The following is a 25,709-nucleotide window of genomic DNA, read 5'->3' on the forward strand; positions in this document are numbered from 1 at the left end:
TATTGTTCCCAGATAGAGATTGTATTCAGTGCTGCCTTATCTGCCACCAGCAGAAGCTTGGTTAACCAAATGCTTAGCATGCTGGTCATGTCAACGCTAGTCAAATTTTATTATGACTCTGAAGTGAGAATTTGATGTTACAATTCATGACTGCGAATATTTTTGTGAATTCCAAGTGAAATGAGCTAAACACAACAGAACAATAGGAGATTAGACTCTCTGAGCTTGTATAATAAACAAGTAACAATAAATGCCTGTATAATTTACAGGTTGACTCTGGAGGGAATGTAGCCCATTAAGAGTCACAAACTAGCTTAAATGAGAATAACTTCCATCCATCCACATTATACTCATTTGTTCTTGCTGCCTTGGTTTAGTGAAAAGAATTCGTCTTTGTCATTTTTTTTAACAGCCTCTGGACTTTGAGACCAAAAAATCCTATACTCTGAAGGTGGAGGCCGCCAATATCCACATCGACCCACGTTTCAGTGGCAGGGGACCCTTTAAAGATACAGCAACAGTCAAAATCGTAGTAGAGGATGCTGATGAGCCTCCGGTCTTCTCTTCACCGACTTACCTCCTTGAAGTTCACGAAAATGCTGCTTTGAACTCTGTGATTGGCCAAGTGACAGCTCGCGACCCTGATATCACTTCTAGTCCAATAAGGTATTTCATTTCTGACTGCAGTACATGCTGCGTCATTGGACAAGAGAAGGAGCCTTGGACTGTGCCCCTGTGATAAGTTTCCATTATTTTATTCTCTCTTGCTCTCTCTCTCTCTCTCTCTCTCTCTCTCTCTCTCTCTCTGTCTTTGTCTCTCTCTGTCTCTGTCTGTCTGTCTGTCTCTCTCTCTCTCTCTCTCTCTCTCTCTGTGTGTGTGTGTGTGTGTGTGTGGTGTACATCCACAGTCTACTAAGCCATAGACAGTGCTTAGGGATAGGAATTTCAAAATAAGTCAAGTTTTTCTATCTCCTGGAAAGCTTGAAGGAGATGAAAAATTACAAATGTTTTGTAGCACTTTGGGAAGAATCTATTACATTTCATGCTTTATATATTTTATGTTTTTAGTATTGCATGAGCATTGGCAGTTTATACTTTGTCACTTCTGATGGATATTGTGAATTATACTTTAGAATTCAGAAGTATAAGACCACAGTGTCAGTGCATTCAGATGTCCCTATCTTGTTTCTGAATGTGGCTTTGAAATTACCTTATTCTCAGTTCCTGGGCATTTCTGATAAGTCAGCATATCTAGAACAGTTTCTTTTACAAAAATATATTTTAGTGTCATTTTAAAAATGCCCTGTGTTTATAGTATTTTTGCTTATAATTTTTCCTAGAATGATAACTAATCACTTCAAGTTATCCTTTTTTCTTGATGTAAGAAATAATGCTCAATTTGGTTTTTTTATATTGATTTATAGGCATTTTTTTCTCATTTAGAAGTCAACAAAGAAGAGTGTAGGTGCTCAAGCTAAATAAGTTTCTTGCAAAATTACACCCAGTGCCTGTTATGTTTTGTGCTGGTCTCCAAGGATGAAGTGTTGGCTAATGATGTGCTTGACAATGGAGTTTAAATATAGTCTGATAAATATGTCTGTGTGACATTGTGTGTGTGTGCATGTGTGAATATTTGTGTGTATGTACGTGTGTATATGAGAGAGAGAGAAACAAAGATGGAAAGGGAGAGAGACAGACACAGCTAGAGATAAAAGAGTTATACAAACACTAAACATTTCCATTTCTAAGCTACAGTTATCTAGGGCTGTCATCTTTGCAATATTTTATTTTCTGATAAACTCTAGAAAACTAATTCTCTGGGTCTTGCATGTATATACAGTTATAAATTTATAATGCTATTTCATTTCTTAGGTAGATACCAGATGCTATTCTATGAATTTTTGTTATTATAAGCTTATGCCTTAGCACTTTCATGTCCTTCAGAGAGAGTACATCTTAAAAAATACAGACTTTGGAGGCAACAAACCATTTATGATTGTTTTGTATTTTGTAGTTGCATAGATACATATATTTAACAATAACAATTGTAGAAGGAGAGGTAATTAATTTGAGTAGCTGTAGAAACATATGAGGAGTTGGAGTGTTAATGGAAAGGTTGAAAATGACATAAATGCAGAACTTGCATGTGAAATTTGAAAAGAAAGCACAATTTGAATAATTACTCATTATATCATTTTTCATTAATATTTACTTATGAAATTAAAAATATGTTAGGTTCCCATTGCTTGCATGGTGATAAAGCTATGAGGTTGAGGTGAATTTTTTTAGAATAGTCAGTTCCTCAAATGACAGAATGTTGGACCAAAATCAGCATTATTCACATCTATATAAACATATATATATGTGTTATATTATATATATATATATATGTTTATATAATTAATCTTTATATTTGGTGCAATAAAAACACACCGCCTTGAGGAAAATACAGAAGGGTTTCTGGAGAATACAACTTAGAAGATAAGACACTGTGTGAGGATTTGACTTATGGCCATTAGCAGGCAAGAAAACCAGATACCCAGAATGGTCTTCATCTGTTTGAGAGAAGTATATCTGTGAGAAGTTCAAATGTGAAATGTAGGTGTCAGAGGAATCAAGAACTAGACTCTTACATAGGCGTCAATTACCTGGCTACATTATAAAATTGTGCAGTGTCTATGGTGGGATCTAACATGCATGGGCACAGTTGTATTTATTGCAAGAATATGTGACCTTGTTTTCATGTTTCTCCCATGTTCTTTGTAAAGAAAAATTCCTACTTTACTCATAATCCCATACATGATCTATAATATGAAGATAGTAAGCAAAATGGCTGCAACTGAAGTCTCATGAGGATAATTTCAAACCTTGGTGTGATGGCATTGCAATTATTACAATAAACGACAAATAATTGCTTGCAACTTTAATAAAACATGATCCCTAAGAAATAAAAGATACCCATATGATCACACACAGGGAGACATAGGTGCAAACACAAGCATATATAGACATGGAAAAGTATGCATTCGAACACACACATAGACACAGAAAAATACACATTCAAATAACACATATCTATATATTTCTCTCAGTCCCTCTCTGTCTCTGTTTTTCTGTCTCTCTCTGTCTCTCTCCATACACACCCCCATATATATATATACATGGTGGCCATCACACTAATGCAATGGTATCATTATGGAATGTCATGTTCTTAATTAAGACTGGGTTTGAGTAACTTAGTGACTCAAAATGAAAGTAAGTTGAATCACAGAATGAGGTATAAACCAAGGTCACTACCCCTCTCATTGTTTGTACAGATTTTAAAATTTCTCCATTGTATTGGTAGAAAACCAGTTTTATTGAAGTAACTGCAGCCCCAGGTAGTCAGGCTGTGAGTCTCATTGTAACCGATTATAGCCATATCTATTATTGTCACTGGAAAGTGATGATAATAACTGTTCGAAGAAGCTAGGGACTCTATAGCAGCAACTATCCAGCTTTAAAGCATGCAGTTTTTTCAGTCTGGCTATAGGAAGGGACTGGGAAAAGATGTACAGATCAAGTGATTTGGTGACAGACATATCAGTGTTTCTAATATATGCCAGGCAAGTATGAGTTCTTCAGCATCTCGAGTCCCATAAAAGAGGAAAAAGATACTGTTTGAAAGCATGTGTGGTAGAGTTTGATATGTCAGAGATAATGTGGGCCCCATACAGCCCTGGGTGGCAGGTGGATCAGCCCAGGGAGATGACACTACAATGAAACACTGCTTTTCTCCACCTTTTCAATATCGTGTCTGCATTTCTGAAGCTCGCCTATACCAGAAACCTCCCAGAGTAGCTTCCCTATGTTTGTACACAAATGGTTAATTTGACATAAAATGAAATCTTCTGACTAACCAGGTCAGCGTATAGGTGGTATAAGTTGAGCAAATCCAGGTAGAACAACTTTTCCTTTCAGAATAGATCTAGTGAATGTGAAAAGTCAAGGAATCTCTGGGCAACAGATCTCTGTGCACTATTTTCCTCTTTAGAGCTATTGTATTTCATATGCCAACAAGAGTGTATCCATCTTTCAGGATAATATTTACTTTGCCATCCAGCAAAAAAAAAAAAAATGTAGTCAGCTATTGTGGCGTCTGCCATGTGAAGGTACGCAGTCACTTGCTGGCTCATTGACTTTCTGTTAGATTTCACTTGTGAATGCAGCTCTTACCCAGAAATGGCATGCGTTTTGAAATACGTATACCTATATCTACATTTATATTCAGATCTGTATGTCTTCATCTTCCAGTCTGGGGAAAATGAAGAGAGATATGCATTAAAACCTGTGATCACACTGTCTTCCTCCCTGTAACATTAATTAAGGGGTTACTTCTTTCTTCTCTGCTACATGTTGTACAGTAATATAGAGTAATTTGTGACAGTATATTTAAAGGTAATGTTTCTCAACTTAGCCAAACTAAGCAAAAAATCATATTACTGTTTTTTTTTCAGCATAGCTATCAGACATATAGTTCTCTCAGACTCCCTTTCCTCATTGTATAAGATGCTACACTCCTCATAGGGTATTAAACAGATGAGGTTGCTTTCTTAGATGACATATCTATTAGCATTATTAGTTCATAAAGGGTAAGACATCACACATTTTAATGTTTTAGAGATTTACTTGCTTTGTATGTGAGTTTCGCCTGCATGTCTATTAGTGCACCACATATGAGACTGGTACACACAGAAATTCAAGAGGACATTTGGATTTAGATCAGAAGTTACAAATGGTTTTGAGCAACCATATGAGAACTATTCAGATCCCCATCGACATTTTAAAAAATTAAATGGATATTAAATATTTGGTAGACAAGAAGAGAATTTTAGTAAAGTTGGGTAGATATATGTAAGAATGACAGTTTTTGGCTTGTTTTGTTGTTTCTTTTGGAAAGCATAAATAATATAAACAATATCATTCATTCTACTTTTCTCATGCTGCTAATTTATACATTGTCCCTAATGTGATCAAGGACTTAAGGCCTGTGCTAATGTGCTAGTTTATTCTGATAGCATTTTTCTGACATGATATGTCAAATTGGCATCCTCGTTTAATATAGGAAGGTGCTGAGGACAAATGGGTGAGCTCTCCACGCTTCACATAAGCAGATGTGTCATCTCCATTGTCAACTTTATAATTAGAAGCACCATACAAATTTTGCTTGTGTCTATCTGGTGCTCTTCAGAAAGAATTAACTGAGGTGGGATTAACTGAACTGCCCACCCTACTTTATGTGACCAGTGTCATCCCCTGGACCAATATTCTGAACTCAATATAATTCGGAAAGTGAAGTGAGACCCAGAATTTATCTCTCTGCTTCTTATCTGCGGGTGGACGGTGGCCAGCCTTTAACAGTGCTGCCTTTCCTTTCCAGAATTATGGGCAATTCCTCAAATTGTTAGCCACAAAAACGAAACAAAATGAGACAAAGCAAAAACAAAACACGGATATAAAACATTGTTCATTAAGGTGTTTTTGTCAAATATTGTCACAGCTTTGAGAAAAGCAACTTATACAATCATCTTTTTGACACTATAGCTAAACACCTAACATAATCAACTTAACAGAAGGAAGGGGTAGCACTCATATAGTTTCAGACTTTTCAGTTCCCATTGTAGGACAACAGTTTGATTCTTGAAAATTCTATGTATCATATGGAAACATGTTGTTAAAGAGGATGTTCACACCATGACAGCTATTATGCTTTCATGGAAAAGAGATTCTATATCCTCTATAAAGGCCACACCCAGGCAAATAAACTTTCTTATACAAAGCCTCACCTAATGAAAGTTTCATTTCTACCTTCTGGTAGTGGAAGGCCTGCCTCAAATGAGAAGTAGCCACTGAGGACATTTTAGACTGAATTCCTTCATTTGGCTATTTCTACACTTGTTTATCTGTTCCTCTCTCATATGACATAGTTACTTTCTATTTCTGTGATCACGGCTACTGCAAGTTTTGACTTATTCTTTATTATTGAAGTTGCCTCACCAGATCCAGGGAGCCTACAAGGGAAGTAGAAAATAACTTATGTCTGGTGTTCAGCCAAGTCTGTGTGGGATGGCCCCACGCATCTGCCTTGCTACTTTCTATAGCATGTTACTACTGTCTGTGAGCTGTAGTGTGTTCTGGAAGACTACGATGGGAGGCTTACTCATGGCTCTAACATTATTCCAAAGGTGCTGAGAAGTGGTAAGGTTTTAAGTTTGAGAAAAGGCAGCTGAAACTCTGGAAGGATGAGGTACATGTGTGTGAGCATTTATCAGTTCATTATGCGTGCAAGGTGAGTTTCCGATTGCTAACCACTAAGTTTAGGTTCACATTCTTTCATGAGATTATAATTATCACAACTGATACTTGCTAATGCCGTACCTAGAGACACACTCACTAAAATGATGTGAAATATAAAGAATTACTATATTTAAGATGAAAAGATTCCTAACATACAGTGAGTTTGAAAGCAAGTGGACATTTTTATACAAGGCTTATGTATAAGCTTTCCTTTATTCCCTACTCTCCTAAAATAAATGTATTTAAAACAAGTATTTGGAATCACAGTGGTTTAGAAGTGAAAGGAGGCTGTTTTGTTGTTTCTTTTCTTGTTTTGTTTTGTAGTAACTTCCTGCTCTTTTCAGAATATTCACCTTGAATAAAATTACACAAGCAGTTTAAATTAAAAGTCAGACCAGTGACCACTTAGTAAGAGAATAGGTGATTGACTCCAGATCACAGTGGCCACATATTCTATTGTCCTGATCCCTCTCCTGAACATAAGTGTCCACTCAACACAAGAGAGCATCACATTGCTGTTTGCCCCTGGTATGACAGCATCCTTGGACATCCATTTGGTAACCAGGCTAGCTGCTAATGAGCTCTTTTCATAAAAACACTCCTCATGCCCAGCATCACCAGTGATTCTGAAAGAGAAGTATTTCTCACTATATAAAAGATCTCATTAATTTGGAACAATAGTCTACAATCACTGATTTCTTCATCAATCTTGCAATAACACCCCTCATATGTATATGTGTATGTGTATGTGTGTGAGAGAGAGAGAAAGAGAGAAAGAGACATAGAAAAAGTGACAGAGACAGACACAGGAGACAGAGACGGTGACAGACACACACAGAAAAATATGAGAGACAGAGACAACCACATAGACAGACACACACAGTGTGTATGTATGTGTGTGTGTGTGTGTGTGTGTGTGTTTGCATGTGCATGGATTAGAGAAACATACTCATCATACAATTTGTCTAGAGCACAGATCAGTGCTGAAACCTGTGAACACAGCCCCATGGGACTGAAATCCGGCTTGTTCATCAGTAGCTCCTCATTTCCTATCTCCTATGGCTACCATCATCTCTTTAACGGAGTTTAATTAGTTTAGATACTTTATATAAGTAAATAATGCAGTCTTTTACTTTTGTGGAGGGTTTATTTCATGTCTACAAGGTCTATCTATATTCTTTACATATTTTAACATGACATCATTTTTCAGAATGAACACTATTTCATTATAATTATATATTGTACTTTATTCATCTATCATCAGTCAATTAACATACACATTCATTCACTCCTGAAAATTGAATGAAACATCTCATTAAATTTGGGAATAGTTATATGTCTTTGAGATGCTTTCCTCTATTTTTTCAATAAATAACCAGAAGTGGTACCTGGTTATATCGCAGTTTAATTTTTAAGGGAATTCCATGCTATTTCTCATAGGTGCTGCACCATCTTTCATTCCTGTCTTAAATTCATAATGGTCTAGTGCCAAGGATCCAAAATTTGAAATATTTAAAGCTTGATGTATTGATGCCTAAATTCACTTATCCAAAGAGAAGTTTCATTGTCTCCCAACTTAAAGCACTAACTCTCTTCAATACTATTACAAAACTTCTCAATTCCTGTTTACAGTTGCTGGAATCAATTCCTTACATGGTGTTGTATATGCACAGCCATCCATTCATTTACATTTACAGCAATATTTAGTTGACCATTCACATTGAAGTTTGTGGTCCTTATTATAATAATTGAGTTTACAGTTTCCAGAAAGTTCTCTTATATAGATCTATTCCTTGGAGTCTCCTACCTCTTCTGCAGTGCCTCCTCCCTTGTCCTGTCTCTTGCCATGGCCCATGACTCCAACTTTAAAATCTAGCCCCTCTATTTCTATACATAAGCTCTCCTCCAAAAACCAAACCAACCAAAGAAAATGATACATCCCGTGGTTTTGTATTTTATTCGATAGTAAGAATTCTGACTGAATAACCACAGGAAAAACTAAGACATGCTAGTTAGCCTTTAGCTTAGCTATTCTTTAATTCGATCTATTATATGGCTATGATAAATAAATTCAGAGTTTTAAAGTCAAGAGGAAGGAACACATTCCTAATGCAATATGAGTAGAAGCAAGTATAGCAGTTTAATGAGGTTAACTGAAACTACATCATCTTACAGAAGCCCTTTTCCTAACTTGGTAAGTGGACTTAATGCTTTGGATTTTTTTCTGTTCTCTTCTCCTCCCTCAAAAAGATGTTTTTCCTCTAGAGAATAATAAATAAACAGTACTCTGGGACTAGAAGAATGCAGACAATATTATTTATTAAAGCAGCCAGAGCAACCTGTGTAGTAATTAGAGACAAAAAGCAGAAAACATGGAGATGGAATTTTTGATTCTCAAAGTGCATGCAAAAAATGCTAAAATGCTTTCTTTAGGCATAATAACAAAAGTGAGAATGAAATTACGGAGTGAGAAAGAAACAGTTGGAGTTCAGTGAATATAATAACTGATTCATAACTAAGGGGCTTATTTCATTATGAGTGGCTCTAAATAGCATCTTCACTTGCAGTCAGCTCAAAATTGTACCCTCCTATACATTTTCCAGAGAGAGACTGCAGCCCAGTGTTGAACAAAGCATTTTTTTTATCCTACAAAAGCGCATTTGTTCCTGCTAAATTTGAAAAATCTAACCACATTACCTTTTTCCAAGGACAGCCATTCTCTCACGCATTGTAAATAACCCAGGGACTGTGGGAAAATAGGTTTGAACTCAACAGTCTTTGCAACACACAGTAGGGACATCACACTGCTTTAAATGACATTTTGGGATTCAATATCAAGTCTCCTTTTAAGTTTATTTGGAAAGGAGGTGGTTGTTTTGTTATCAGTGAGTGGAGACACAGTGCAAGCTGCTGCTGAAAACTGAAGTGCATTCAGAACACACACCCCTTGCCATGCTGGAGGGGGAACTTGCCACGTGAGCTCATTAAGTTCCTTTCTGCTCTAGGTCATGATTCCCCAAGGATTATCAATATGGTTTTGACAAGCTATGTATTGTCTTTTTATGTTACTAGTCCCTCCATGATTTTATAGCTTATAGGCCCTTTAAAAGAAGAATAATTATGGACATAGTGAAGTCTTTGACTCCAACTGTGGAGTATGTCCAAGAGAGTGTGAACACACCTTCTTTAAAGAAGTTGACCGACTCCCATACTAGCACGCATGAAGTTAGCTTCACATGGTTCCAATTAAATAAATAAATACAAAGGCCCTGAGAAATGATTTTCAGCTAAGATTCCTAAAATATTTCCTTAGGACTTTTGAAATCACTTAAATTCGTTTTGAATGAGCAGATACATATGATGAGAATTTGAGTTTCTTTGGAGCCTTGCATTGCTACTTTCTATTGGTCATATTTGAATGCCATGGCATGCATACAGAAAGAAGAACACTCCATTAGCATCAAAACTTAGGAGGCAGAGGCAGGCAGATTCTGTGAGTTCAGGGCAAGTCTGATCTATGTAGAAAGTTGTGGGGCAGCCAAGGTTACACAGGGCTACCCTGATGCCTCAACAAAACAAAAAACAACCTTCATATTTCTGTCATTGGTCTTACCTTCCATCTTGTTTGAAACATCATGCCTTATCTCCACTGTGACGCACACAGGAATGACTGGCCCACAAGCTCCCAGGATGCTATCATTACTTTTTAACACACAGTAGGAACACCACACTACTTTAGATGACATTTTGGGATTGAATATCGTCTTGCTGTGTATGTGTCAATTGTTCTATGCACTGTGGTCCCTTCTGAGCTCCAAAACTGCCCTTCGTATTTAGCTGTGGAGAAAACTCACAATTTACCATAGAAACTATGAAAGGAGAATGCTATGGAGGTAACTGATTAAAGATGAGGCTTTCCTTCATGACATAGTTTCAAGACATTGAAACCTAGATCTTTTTCCTGTTTCATTCTCTCTCCTGATTTCAGTTATGTCTATTCTAAAGGCTTTATGGCACTCAGGCTGATGACCACCTTTATAAGGGTCTCTTCTTTTCAATGATTTTGATAAATATGCTGATTCTTGCATTTTTCTACCTAGAAGCATGAAACAATTTTCATGCTGTGTACACTGTAAATTCAGTAAATTCTTGAATGCATTCCCTGGTAAGATAGTATACATTCAGCAAGAGACATTGAGATATTTTGTTAAGTGCATTTAGCCTTTATGTAGTGGCAATTGTATTTATGTTTCATTTATGCTTTATTTTATTAACACTGGTAATTGAACATGTTCTTCTTCCCATTAACTAATCTATTACAGATGAGACTTCCCAGAAGATGAACATTGGAGGATAAGATATGTTAAGGATTGGAGTTTTGAAAGTAAACAGGTAGACACAACCAATGGAAGGATAAACTATTAAAGTGTAAAAGAGAAAGAAAGAAAGAAAGAAAGAAAGAAAGAAAGAAAGAAAGAAAGAAAGAAAGAAAGAAAGAAAGAAAGAAAGAAAGAAAGAAAGAAAGAAAGGCAGAAGGAAGGAAGGAAGGAAGGAAGGAAGGAAGGAAGGAAGGAAGGAAGGAAGGAGGAAGGAAGGAAGGAAGGAGGAAGGAAGGAGGAAGGAAGGAAGGAAGGAAGGAAGGAACGAAGGAAGGAAGGAAGGAAGGAAGGAAGGAAGGAAGGAAGGCAAGCTCTTTCATTTAACCCAGTGGATCACTTTCAGATAAACATTTTCAAGCACAGGAGTTTTACATTAAGCAAAATTGAAAGCATCTATATAACTGTTTACCTAATAATATTTAGACCTGGGCCAGATCTTTCTGACACTCAGGAAGACTATCAAGAGTGGACTACTAGAAGTGAAGTTCGTTTTTTATTAATTTACTTTCTAAATTTTTTACTCTTTCACCTTATTTTCCTTTCATTGTCCCCCTTCCGTGAACCCCTCAGTCATCTTTCCCCAACACTCCTCCCCTTCTCCACTTAGTGGGTATGAGCCTCCTGGGTATCATCCCCACCCCTGGCACTGAAGTGAATTTCTAATCAGATTTCTCATAGTATCTGCATCCTATAGGGGAAAATTGTGGAATTTTCATTGTTTATGAACAAGTACATTAAAAAAATACTCATTTGTAAGCTTATATTTTGACTGAATGGTATAACCAACCTCATACATCACAATAGACCATACTAGGATGGTAGTTCACAACTGAGATAGATTCTTTTTTTTTCTCGAGACAGGGTTTCTCTGTATAGCCCTGGCTATCCTGGAACTCACTCTGTAGACCAGGCTGGCCTCAAACTCAGAAATCACCCTGCCTCTGCCTCCTAGAGTGCTGGGATTACAGGCCTACACCACCACTGCCCGGCAACTGAGATAGATTCTTAGCACCCTGGAATCACTTCAGTAAATTGACAGTTCTAACTGTCTGTTCAAGTCTTTGCATTATCATGTGAGCATATGTTTGCATCCCATAAAAACAAATATGTATTTTTGGATATTCAGATGCTAACACCAAAGTAACAAATGACATGGCCTGAATTCTATCAATGTGGTGTTGGGTGTTAAAAGTATCAATTTCCATGTATTAATAAAATATTTAAATAAGATCCGGTGTAGTAAAACTAGAATAATAGTCTATAAAGACAGAAATAAAAAGAAGTGTTGATAAGATTTTAAAACAGCTATTTTACATATTCTCAGTGATGAAGTATCTATCTTTTGCAGGTATCAGAACTTAGTAATAATGCTTATATTCTAAAAGAAACAAGCATACTAGCCGAATCTGAGCAGTTATATTATACATCATTGTACTCATAAGGCAGAGTAAATCCCTTCCCTTGCATCTTGGCAAGTGTATACTGAAGTCCTTATCTGATAGTGAGATGTGTGGACATTATTTCAGCCAAGTATTTTTAGTTAAATTTCTACACTTTGATTTGAAACTGTGCTCTGCACAACAAATCTTGCTGTTGATGAAAGTTTGACTTATGATATAGAGGAAAAACAGAATCATTTCAGGAGAGCTCATATTGAAAAGGCAAAGTACCTCTTTTCTGATTCTATAAAAAGTTTATTAGATCCACTCTACTAAGAGCATCTGATTTCATCCAATTTTGTGATGCCTAGCCTTTGATTCCTTGTCTTTTATCAGGTCCGTAGGGATAATTCATGTTTGTGATGATTTACAGATGTTTTCAGCTTTGTAATTGTTGTGCAGCAATTTCTCCAAGATAACAACATCCCACCTTGTAGAGAAGCTTCATAAAACATAGGTTCTAAAGCATGTGAACCATTCTATCACCTAGGGAAATTTGCTAAATTCAAGAAGTTAACATCTTAGAAATTTCAGGAAGCCCCTGAAAACAAGGTGCAGTACATTCTTTCATGTTCCTACCTCCTTCTGGTCATAGAAGCAGCAAGGACTGGTTGAAAACTCATCTCAGGCCAGCTCAGCTGCCTAGAGTATGCAAAGCAGCTAAGATGCTCAGAAAGACACTCTCTAGCTTGGTGAGATGTCTTCAAGTTGTGAAGTGTGCTCCAGCTCTCCAGCTTTTACGAGCTCTCACCCATGTCCAGGTGGACTCTTGGTGATGCAGTTATCTTATTCATTTCTCCTCTTGTAGACGGCCCCTTACCCACGTTCCTATAAATGCCTCAACTCTAAATCGTTGGTTTAATCAAGTTGAATACTGGCAGTATCTTTTCTTTTGTGTGGCATCCTCAGTTGCCTAAGTGGTGTGGTTAGATATTTTCTCAGTACTCCTAAAGATTACTGCCACCCAATAGCAGGAAATGAGAATATTATTTATAAAGCATTAGCTAATGGCCAAAATCAGGGAAGACTTAGCTGTAATCTCCAAGGTAGATCTGATATTGAGTATGGCCGGCATGAATTGATGATGGGAGGGAGTGGGATGTGTGTAGATAGAGTTGGCTATACTTTAGCCAAGGAGGAAACATTCAGGATAACTTAAACCAGAGTTAAAATGTCTATTGTTGGGCTTTTCAAAAGAAACTCTGACAGTGTGGGACAGGCATTCCATTTGGAGTGGGAGATTACGGTCTTAAACATGGTTGACATAGAAAGAATAGCATGTGGAATAATACTGAGATGCTGTTCTTAAATTGCATATTATCCAATTAAACAAGTGATTGTGATATCCTTATATTTCTGACTTGAAAAATATTTTACTATCCAGTAAATTCTCATCACTTACTACAATAACTTTTGTTGTTACTAAATGAGTCTCACATCCAGCTAAAATTCCAAAAGAAGAAAATTTACAAAATGTTTTCACCAATATTCGTTGGATACAATTATGCACTATTCACTTAATGTTCTGGAGTGTGCATATTTTCTGCATTGTATACTAGTTTGACCAAAAATTTAACATACTGCAGCTAATTAAAATCAATCCTCCTTAGAGGTACTTAGAGTTTGTAGTGCAATTATTGCTTGTCAATACATTGTCAGGATATTGCAATTATTGCTTGTCAATACATTGTAAGGATATTATACGCAAGATTTCAATGGCTTTATGCACGTGGACATATGCATTATCTTTATTTACAAGTATAGACATTAGAATGTGAGTACAGCTGAATTTTATATGTATGACTGTAATTTTATAGAAATAATTCAAAGAAAAATTGATGTATGAGGAGTATCAAAATACTGAAAGAGAGAAAGGTTTTAACAATTTGTTCAATGTTTAGCTAAGTATTACTATTGGGTTTTCAGTATACATTGACTGCTAGATAGTGAGATACTATGGTGTCACAGGATTTTCCCTGTCCAATTACATTAGTGCTGATGAGGTCTGTGATTGGACAGGGAGAAGGGAAAGGAAGCTAAGGGTTGCAGAGAATGGCGTGTCTCGGGGTAGGAGGAGAAGAAGGTTGGCTGCAGACGTGAACCCTAATGGTGTTTACCAGCCACAAGTAGCTATGATTTCACAAGGTTAGAAATATTGGGATAAAGGGAATAGGTAGAAATGATAGCATAGCCATAATCTCTTTTGGTAGAAATCTATTTAATTGTTACTAAGCTGATGTCATAATTTCTTAATTGGTACATAATTTATTTTGATGCAAAATCAAGGGTTTCATTGGGTTAAACTTCTATTGATGAAAAATTTTGTATGTACAAGAATCAGACTCATCCTTCTATAACTGTTATTTTAATTGAATCTGAGATGTTTAGACCTGTGAGTTTAGGGCCAAATATCAAATCCATGGCTCTTGAGTTTATTGTTAGGGTGTTTTCAAGATTTTAATTAGAAATAGGTGAGAGTAGTTAACAGACAACAGTCCAGATTACTTTACATAGATAGTTGGTTTGCAAAAACGTCAGAAATCCACAGAATGCGACATTTCATGTTATTTATTTATGTGTTGTTGAGACTAGTCTGCTCCTGACAGCTTTCCCTGTCTTGTATTCAAAGAAGAAATTGATCATCTATGAGTTACTCCAGTCATGGCAAGACCTCCAGTAGGCAAGAAATTGCCTCATTTCATCTACAGATACAATACTGTCCAAAGAAAGGACACAATTACAGGTTAGGACAGTTTGGTTCAGCTAAGACAGAACAGGCTAGTCCTTAATATCCTGTTTCTCTGAGGTCTGCCACATGATCCAGACCGGAAGGCTAAAGACTGATACACTAACATTTTGAAGTAAGGGATTGTACAGGTGATCAGCAGTCTCCATGATTGGCTAAGTTTTGGAAGCTGTGTTAGGCTTTGTAAATATTTTCAGTTGTTCTTGGATTTCTGGTGAGGTTGAAGATTTATAGTCTCATAGCCAACCTAGGCTATTTGAGAGGATGGGTTTCAGATGGCTTTCAATCTGAAGCCAAGACATAGCCAGGTACAGAACTAAAGTCTTTTTAAGTTAGTAGAGATGACAGTGGTCCTATTTAACTGACAAAAGTTGTGGGACTGGTGTTAGGTCTATCTTGTACTTTATAAATTACAAAATGGTCTTAGCTGTGCTAAGTTTATTATTTTGAGACAAAGTTTTGTTTTTATTTAATTAAACAGAAAGGGTGATATGTCACAGAATTTTCTCTGCCCAATTACATTAGTGCAGAGGCGGTCTGTGATTAGACAGGGAAAAGGGAGGCAAAGCTAAGGGTTGCAGAGAGAAGAGCGTCCTAGGGTAGAAAGAGAAGAAAAATGGCTGTGGAAGTGAACCTACTTGGTATTTGCCAGCCACAAGTAGCTATGATTTCACAAGGATAGAAATATTGGGATAAAGCTTTTATCATTATCAATTGCCTCTGAAATTATTGTATTGGCATCTTATAAATTGTCATTTTATTGATACATAAACCTGATTGATTAATTAATCTTAAAGATTAATTAATCTTTAAGAGTCTATTCTTTAGGGTTACTGTGTATGGTAATATGCAACTGCACCATTGGCAGTTACCTGTAGTTAATGGAATGTGGGATCACCAACTACATGGATTTGTGGCTGGGAAAGAACTAGTAGCACCAGGGACAAGAAAACTAGAGCTGGGAATACAGCGATCACGGTGGAGCACAGTTGGAGGCCAGCTGGCAGGAGTGCAGGATCATGGTCTGGCCCTGCTGAGAGTTGGCAGGTTCAATTTTTTTTTAATATTTCCTACAACACTATGTCATTTTGTCCATGTCATGATTGCATAATTTAAATGCTATTTGTGAAGAGAGAAAATTGGTATTATCAATTGTGCTACCTAATGCAATGTCTTTTGTATACCATGGAAAACCTAGGTCAGTACTCTAACAAACAAGTTGCTATCATAGCTGGTATGTGTCTTTAATTTTGTATTTATGACTTGACCAATGTTATCAAAGTTAGATCATCAAACTATAGTCCTCTTGGGAGATGGGTCATTTAGAAGCTAGGGTATAGTAGGAAATTGTAGAACACTGGAACCTTGCTCTAAAGCAGTGGTTCTCAACTTTCCTGATGCTGTGAGAATTTAGCACAGTTCACCATGATTTGGTGACCCCAAATCATAAATTATTTTATTGCTATTCATAGCTATATTTTTGCTATGATTATAAATAATAATTGTAAATTAATAATATGTCTTTAAATGTATTAGCTAGAATGTGTTTCCTTTTTGAACATTAGTTCTAGGATACAATATTCTCTTTTCTTCTTTTATCCTTTCCCTTCACTCTTTTTAATAATGTGATTCACATGTAATAATAACCTTACTCAATATATGACTATCTCCACATAGCACTGTTAAATCAAAGCAGCAAATGATCTAACTTATTTGATGTTAGGATGGATGAATAGAGCCTTATTTTTTTTGTAAGTAAAGAGCAAGGGTCAGGTACATGTTTGAGGAATAATAGGAGAGACAATCTTCAGAACGAAAGCCCAACAAAGACTGGGGCCAAGTGGCAAAGATGACTTGGGGAAGGTTTATGACCTAGAAAGCCAATGTAGTTTCTCTCCTCTTCTACTGGAGTCTATGTTCTGTTGAGATACCCACGGTCCCAGAGGTGAATAGCAACGTAGACAAATACCACAGAGCTTTTGGGAATAGTGTAAGACTCTTCTAGGACAGTTTGTTCTTCTCACAGCTGCTAAAGTATTTCAGTTAGGACCTTTATCCACGTCTTTCTATTTCTGGACTCTCAATCCCACACTCAGTCTGGTCTCTCCATGATTTCTCGTTTATATGTTTACTTTTATACCTGTTATCAGTTATTTTTCAACTCACCACAAAGCAAAACGCTGTAGAGTTGATAGGTTTTGCAATTTATAAGACTAATATCTAGAACTAAGAGGTTGGTATGACCCTGACCTCCTCCTGCAATTGGGTTTCAGCTGAAGAGTCCCTGGCATTAGGCCAACATTTATTCTTCCTTCAGTAACCATATTCAGTGTGCAATGATATCAAGAAGCTCAGGGTAGTAAAATGACTTAGGGTTTTCTTCTGAGCCCTTTTTCTATGTGGCCACATTTTCAAGACTTGTATTTCCTTATACTTACTCAGATTCTAAAATTTGAGTCATTATTCCTGGAAGCTATGCTATATTTTATGAGAATATTTTTCTAATATTTGCTAATGATGAATCTTAGATAGGAAATTATTAATCCAGACCAATTACTTTTGTATTTTATGCAAAGGTTTATGACATATGCTATTATATAGCCTAGGACTTTCCTGGTAATCTAAGAAGAAATACACAAACTAGCTATGCTATCAGTCATCAGTGCAGAGTTTGAGAAATAATGAGGTGGATTAAAATTTATCCAGAGGTATATAAAAAATGATGAGGTATAGAAGACTTTATTCATGGCATCCAGAAGTCTAAATCCTAATTATCTTATTTAGCAATTCATCTTTACTTTGATCTTATATTTTAATAGTTATGAATTACTGATATATTCAAATTTGAGGATTCCAAACTGAGAAACAGAATTACCTCTTGCCTGAGTCGTGTCTGTTCCAGAGACATAAAAAATACCATATACTGGGTAGCTTAAATCAACAGTAATTAAAATTCAGATTTCCTGAAGATGGAGAGGAGCAGAGCAGCTTCTAATGAAGCTCTCTCTTTCACTTGATTCTAGAATGCTATCTCAGTATATTTTCACAAAGAGCTTGTTTACTCTCTTGTATTTCATTTATAAAAGAAGAAAAAAACTCTTCTCAGCCATTCACCCTCCAATTTATGGAGGATTTGAAAAGCTAAATGTAATTTCGGTGGGACACACATTCATCCCAACTTAATACCCTGTCTATCCCCATTTTTTATTTTTAATATTCAGTATGCATGTAGAATCCAAGTGTGACATTGACCCTTAAGTAATATGAATACTTTGTTTCAATGTTTACTTCATAATGGCTAGCATAGTGTTATGTAATATATCATCTCTTCCAATTCTCACAGTAATATTATTATCTAACTATTATTACCATACAATTCTAACTTTTCTATTTACTAATTACATTATTTAAACACCCAATTTCATTGAGAAATTTTACTTTATTCATTAATAGTTTGTTTTTCATATCAGAGGGATTTATATTATAGAATCAAAACAATTTTGAGTCCATCCAAATAAATGTGAACTACTTCTTAAAGTGATAGGAAGTAAAGCTATTCTGGTGAGTACAGTTCTGAACTCATGTGAATGAAAGTATATGTAGGCACACCCTACTATGATTGTCTTACTTTGCTTAGATCCTTAATATGGTTGTCCTCATTTTGTCATCAGTAAGCCATTCATAAGAAAATCTATCATGAGCTGGGCAGTGGTGGCACACGCCTTTAATCCTAGCACTTGTGAAGCAGAGGCAGGCAGATTTCTCAGTTTGAGTCCAGCCTGGTCTACAGAGTGAGTTCCAGGATAGCCAGGGATATACAGAGAAACCCTGCCTCGACTCCCCCCCTTGCCAAAACAAACAAACAAACAAAAAACAGAAAAGAAAATTTATTATGAACCCAAACTGGCAATAAAATGTGGAAAACAAAACTCTTTAGAAGCACCAAGACTTCCTTGACATAGACCAAGTAGATACGAATATTCAACTGATTCACTTTTTCTATCAAATTTCTGCCATTGAACAGTCATGTAATTCTGTTTTTCCTTCTAACTTTAGTGCATTTATTGCTTACTAACAAATTCATATGACTCATACCCTACTCTCTGTAATGAATGGAACTTTAAAAATTGGGATAAATATTTACTCCTCTATTTAATATATGAATGTTAAATAACACTGATATATTTTCTAGTTTTATGATTTTACATATTGTTAGAGATGGGTCATTCTCCACTTCCCTTCAGCTAGATTAGAATTATATTTATTGATCAAATTTGACAATTATCAATAAATATACCTATCCTTAGGACTTATAAAAACCAAAGATTTTTTTAATCTGTTTTCTAATCTCTCTCTCTCTCTCTCTCTCTATATATATATATATATATATATATATATATATATATATTTCATAATTTTCCATAATTGTTACTTGAGTGAGCAAATAGTATGGATGTAAAAAAGAATAAAGTGGAGGAGCTGGTAATAAAGAACCCCCAAAAACCTGCTGGTACATACATGCAAATGTAGTATATACACACGTGCATTTGTACACATACAAACACATGCAAACACACACATACACATGCACATACCCACACATACAAAGAAAACTAAGAACAGATATATTCTGAGCACATTTCTTGTCTAAATCACTCAATTCAAGAGAATAAACAAGCTTTGTTCCAAATACCTTAGCACCATTCTAACTAATTTAGGCTATAGGTTCTAATTAATGATGACATAACCACTAAACAGTCATGAAGCATGCTTTAGAAAAAGGCTCATTGTGTATGACTGATTTTATTAATTTCTACTAACTGTGGCTTCTCAGAAACTCACTATTAATATGTGAAATATCAGCATCACAAAATAAAATTACAAGAACTCAGGAATGTCTGAAACTTTTATTTTAAAAAATATGTTGAAGGAAATGATAATATAGTCCACAGACATTTCTGAGCTCTCTTTTAAGAGTTAGAGTACATGGGCAGAGTATATGGGACAAAGCACTTATCTTTCCAGATATGTTATAGCTAACACTGGAATGTCAATAGTTTACTAAAACATTGTTTTATAGGAAAATTTCCTTTGGTCTCATCTCCAATCACTAGGGTTTCAAAGATTTTATAATAAAATCTTCCTCATGTTTAACATCTTATTGTGACATTTCAACCCCATTTTGTGGAGTTCTAGAATCGTTGTGAATTCTTCAATTACCCTGTCGAGTTGAGATGGGCTCTTTAAATCTCTATTAGATGACTAGTAGTTACAGTCTTAGTTTTATTTATTATGAATCATTACTAAATCAAAAGTTATAGTTTCACATATTGTTTGGTCAGGGAATTTATCTTTAAATAAATGTCAGTAACATTACATAGCTAATGGTATTATTCCAAACACTTGCATGATCTGACAAGGGAGTCAATAATGATATTCCCTCTTTACTGGTTGTTGCAAACCATCTAATAAATATATATTCAATTTTTAATAAATAAATTCTATAAAAGTAGAAGAATAACAATTTAGTTAATGACACATATCTATCTACTTCTTCGATTCACAATACAAATAGTGCAGAGGATGAGAAGATAATGCTGTTGACTCCATTTAACAGAAAATTGTGTATCACTCTATCATTAGTAATCCCTACTTTAAACACCAAGCTACCTTTCAAGCCCTGTATATTCTTTTTAATGCCTATTTGGAGGAATTTTTTTCAACTGCGAACTCTTTTCTTGTCTATTTGAAACTATTATTTTAGCGGCATGGTACATAGTACATATATCAAAACAGATATATTTTTATTGGTTAATTTATTTATTTACATTTCAAATGTTATCACCTTTCCCAGTATCCCCTCCACAACCCCCATTCATTCCCCCTTCCCTAGTCTCTATGAGGGTGTTCCCCCACATGATCCCCCACTCCCACCACAAAACTCTACCATTCCAGTACACTGGGTCACCAATCCTACAGTGGACCATCAGATATCTTATCTATTAAAAGCATTTAGTATGATATCAAGGACTACATTATTTTTACCAATGTGGAATAATTGAAAACCTAAATGATTCCATAAAATGATAACAAACAATCATGACAAAATAAAGCTTCAGAAACATGTAGCTAGACTGCGTTTAGCAAAAAACTATATTTCCTCAAAGAGCTATAAATAACATGCTACCAGCATACCCTAGAATGGCCTGAGTTGGTTGTTTTATATTATCTTGTGGCAATGGCTAATTATCATAAGTTGTCTAATAAATGTGATGGATTGTCCAATTAACTCTTCATCAGCATCAGTTTTTGAGGATGCTACCTATTGAAACTGATGGTGGTTTATGACCTCCATGTTGCATATCTGGCTAATTGCTCCTTGGACAATAATTATTAAGTTTCTTCTGCCTCATTCAGGCATTTTGTTTTACAAATTATGATGCCACAGAGTTTCCCTATTCATTTGCCTTCACAACTATGAGTCACCTGGGATTACTAAAGGTTTGCTGTAGAAGGTAAGCATCACAGGAACCCTGGAGGTAATTACAGATGTCTCTATCCTGTAGGTTCTCCATCGACCGCCACACTGATCTGGAAAGACAGTTCAACATCAATGCAGATGATGGGAAGATAACACTGGCGACTCCACTGGACAGAGAACTGAGTGTCTGGCACAACATCACCATCATTGCTACTGAGATCAGTAAGTATCTGGGATTGTTTCTTCCTTGTGTGTATGTATTCATTTGGTACCTATTGAACATATGGTAAATGGTCTGCTCTGACTAGATAGTTTGTCGTTGAGATTTGTTTCATTTTTCACAAGAAGCCCTTAAAGGAGTCGTCTCAACACAAGCAATTTACACTGTAGTAAATTAACAAATGTAATTAATATATATTTAAAGGAAACATTTACGTATCTGAATAGTTTTGAATTTTTAATTACAGAACCCTTAAAATTTCTTTAATGAAATTCAACATGAAGTTTTCTGAAAATTATGTGTAAAATATAATCGTTTATAGGGAATCAGTTTGTAGTATTACTAAAATAACACCACTGTCTTTGATCATGTAGGGTGTTTTATACTTAATGAAGCTACTACAATAGCTACATACTAAAAATTTGTTTGACACAATCTTTGCAAGCTTGCATTTTTCTTCACTAACATTTTTATTTTTTTTTAAAAAAAAAGTGTGAAGGGTGATTTAGGTCCCCAGCAACCATGTTCAAAGCCAGGTATAACAGCATATATCTACAACTTCAGTGGAGTGAGGAAAGATAGACAGATCATGAGAATTTGCTTGACAGTAGGTCTAGCTGAAACAGCTAGATCAAGGCTCAGTGCAAGATCTCATGTCAAAATATGAGATGGAGAAATGAATGAGGAAGACACCGCAGAGTCAATCTCTAGCCTTCACATGTATCTGTGTTGGCAAGTGCCCAAGTGGTCACTCACATACACACAAAGAGAATTGAAGAAAAAAAAGCAATCTTTTCATTTTATTTCCAAGCAAAAGTACACATTTTATGGTATGTATACATGTTCCTTTAAAAAGCATGATAAAACCTTCGACGCTGCCCAAATTCAAACATGACACTGGATTCTAGAAAGACTTATGGAAAAGAGAATGTGAAAAAGAAGGTAATAGTAAGAACCTTGTTTTTGATCTACAACAAAATAAATTTAAAAGGCTAGGGGGGGCATTAGAGTCATGGGCTCTTTCTTCTGCATGCCACAGATGACACAGAGAAAAGTTAGAGCTGTCTACTATAAATGACAGTCTTTGTTTTCTGGTGCCAACTGTGAAAAAAGGGGGGCACTCCTGAAAACAAGAACAAAGAGATAGACACACAGGTTAAAGAAGGAAGCACATCTGAGCTGTGAAGAGGATATCCTGATTGGAGACTTGTAAAAACAGAGCTGTATCTGGATGCAGTTGTGGCACAACTATCATCTTGCACTGAGCAGACACAGGGAGGGAGATCTGAATTACAGCTGAACATGTGTTACATCGTGAGACCCACCCCCCTTCAAATATCAAATGCGCATGAGCAAATCTAAAGATAGAAGAACAGCATCTGTGTGGGTAAATGTATATTTAAGCAGAAAGAACATCTGAGTTCTGATGGATATAGGCCTTGGAAACTGCCCTCTCTGCTTTCAGATAATATTTTCTCCCCTAAGGCCTTAGTTTGGCTGTAGTTTCTTCCTTTACAACGTTAAGGGAACAATCAAACAAAGCATGTTATTTGCTGGTCTGGGTTTATTAGAAGTGTTAAGCCCACTCAGAAGTGTAGAGACTTCACGAAACGCTGAAGTGCCACTATCACCATCAGTCTGTAGGAGAGAAGAAAAACTATGCCTCATTACATTAGTTTAAGACCATGTAAGGCTTGAAAGAAAAAAAAAAACAGTTTTGTATAAAGAATATGAGCAGTAGTTACTTTTAAAAGTAAAATTGCACATAAATAGAGCGCAATCTACTCAAGTTAACCTTAACCTGTGCTCCTTTTTTAATGAGAATGATTCTCCCACTTTAATATTCATCAAGGATGTCCCAATTAAAAGCAATCAGGTACTTCATTCTAAGGAACAAAAGTAAATGAATTCACCAAACAGGTGTTTAAGAAACATTTCAGGGCAATCTCGAAACAAAAGATTCATTTTCAAGGAATCTCAAAATGAGAAAGACAAAAGAAAACAGATGTTCTGGGCCAATGGGCTATTAACTTCAGGAAACCGAGTACCAAACACTCATCAAGGAAGATGCAGGTTGGTTTCTTATTTCAGGAATCATTTAATCTCTCACTCGACCCTCCCCCAGAATATTCAGAGTGGATACTGCAAGGAATAAAAACACCCAAACCTCTGTAGAGCTTTCCCTCCCTTAGTCCTGGAAGCACCTACCTATGAATCAGTATACTGGGTCGGGTTGATCCAAAGAGTGGTGAGAAAAACCATGAGTCCCTGAAACGCAATCTGTTCCATTTTAGTGAGAAAGAAAAAATAGTGCCAACAGGGACATTCCCTTGATGAACATAAGATGTTAGTAAAAATGAAACATAGCCTATCCTGTAGTAGTGAGATAGATGGTTAGGATTATCATCATTTTTATTATAAATATAAGAAAATCAAATTATAAAAGAAAATTGACCAAATAATAACTTTTGCATTACATTTTCATATCAAGAACTTGGATTTGTGTTTGACAAAATTTGTCTGGTTAGTTTCATAGAAAGGAAAAGCTTAGGGTACTTCTTCCTTCAAATGAACTCAACTTCACTGTGAACTTTAGAAGATTTGAAGTTGATAAACACAGGCATGTGTGAATCTGTTGAAATAAGAATTGCTCTGTCTCTTTGTCTGTCTCTCTGTCTGTCTCTCACTGTCTCTCTGCCTGTCTCTGTCTATCTCTGTCTGTCTCTGTGCTTGTCTCTCTCTGTCTCTGTCTCTGTCTCTGTCTCTCTCTCTCTCTCTCTCTCTCTGTGTGTGTGTGTGTTTTACATGTGTACATATTCAATTTGATTACAGCTACACCATCTGGCCATGGCCAGTGAGCTTCTATGATCCTTCAGCTCTCTCTCACAGTGCTGAAGTTAGTTCACGGCATTTTGAATTTAGGTCTCCCTAGGTTATATGACAAGCAGTTTACTCCCAGGCCCAGTATTTAATTTCCCTTAACTTGGTGAGCACAATGACTTTAATTGGTTCATTTTATCCAAGACAAATCATTCACATAAAAACTTAAATGCAAAACTATAAATCTATTTTCACTCTTATTATAAGGTTTTGTTTTTATTTTTGCTTTCTATTCATGTTCTTTATAGTAACAAGAGCGAGAATATGAGATAGATTTTTAAATTTTTCCTTTAAAGTAAATGTTATTTTAGGAGGAATAAATAGAAAAACAGTAAATGTACTCCAATAACCAGGAGGTAAAGTAGAGATGTAGGATCACCAGAACTAACAGAAAAATTAGAATAACTGAATATAGCGAGAGAATTGTTTTGACTCAGTTTGACTATGGAGTATTGAATATACAATTTATCTTTGAAGGCATAGGCTGTGTCTTAGGAAAATATTTAAAAAGGCACTTATTGTATTTGTCTAATATTAATATTAAAGCTAACTAGGACAACAGAATCCCATAGGAGAAGGTTCTCAAAATGACAGAGAAATAGTCATTTCCCACAGAACAATTGTAAATTCCTGTCTGGATGCCTTTCATCAGACAAAAAGATTTAAACAAATGAAATTAAGCTAAGAAGTGGGTTTTAGGGAAGTCCATCTGTTATCTATTTTGTGAATGGAGATGTCAGCGTTTATCCTCTTGTGTCAGATTAACTTAAATGGGGCTGAGATAGCTCTCTGTGTGCATTACTAAAGTGTTTCAGTGATTACAGATCGAGCCTGCCTTCCTGATCAATTGGCACATCTCATGAGACGCATGTGCCTGCAGTTAGATACCCATGTGTTATCAGGAGATTAGGCTGGGGACCAGATCTCTGCCAGCAACCAGCTCATCTCCAGAAACTACACCACATGGATGGTGTTTATCAGGACAGTGAGTGCCCACGTGTGTTATAACAAGTTGACTAATTTATTAGTGAGATGGAATTATATAAACGCTAGAATGCATTTAATCCTTAAAGCGCCCTTTGAAATTAGGTACTGCTATAAGGAGAGCACAGTCAGTGGCACTCAGAGATGAATTGAGTGACCTGTTCAGTATTTTGCACAAAGCAAAGGTTGGGTGTGAAAAAAAAGTACGAAGTCATCGGTTGGATCTGCTTTCCTCCTCCTCTGC

General features: G+C 36.0%; 1 protein-coding gene across 4 annotated transcripts in view; it reads left to right on the plus strand.

Moving 5' to 3' along the window:
* Cdh8 (cadherin 8) overlaps positions 1 to 25,709 on the plus strand; it is a 394,512-nt gene that overhangs the window by 227,741 nt on the left and 141,062 nt on the right. For all 4 annotated transcript variants that reach the window (XM_052166508.1, XM_052166505.1, XM_052166507.1 and 1 more), the window contains exons 6-7: positions 413 to 666; positions 21,467 to 21,603. In XM_052166508.1, the coding sequence (XP_052022468.1) occupies positions 413 to 666; positions 21,467 to 21,603 (391 nt within the window). The remainder of the gene's footprint in view (positions 1 to 412; positions 667 to 21,466; positions 21,604 to 25,709) is intronic.

This window comes from Apodemus sylvaticus, chromosome 21 (assembly GCF_947179515.1).
Source record: "Apodemus sylvaticus chromosome 21, mApoSyl1.1, whole genome shotgun sequence".
NCBI lineage: Eukaryota > Metazoa > Chordata > Mammalia > Rodentia > Muridae > Apodemus > Apodemus sylvaticus.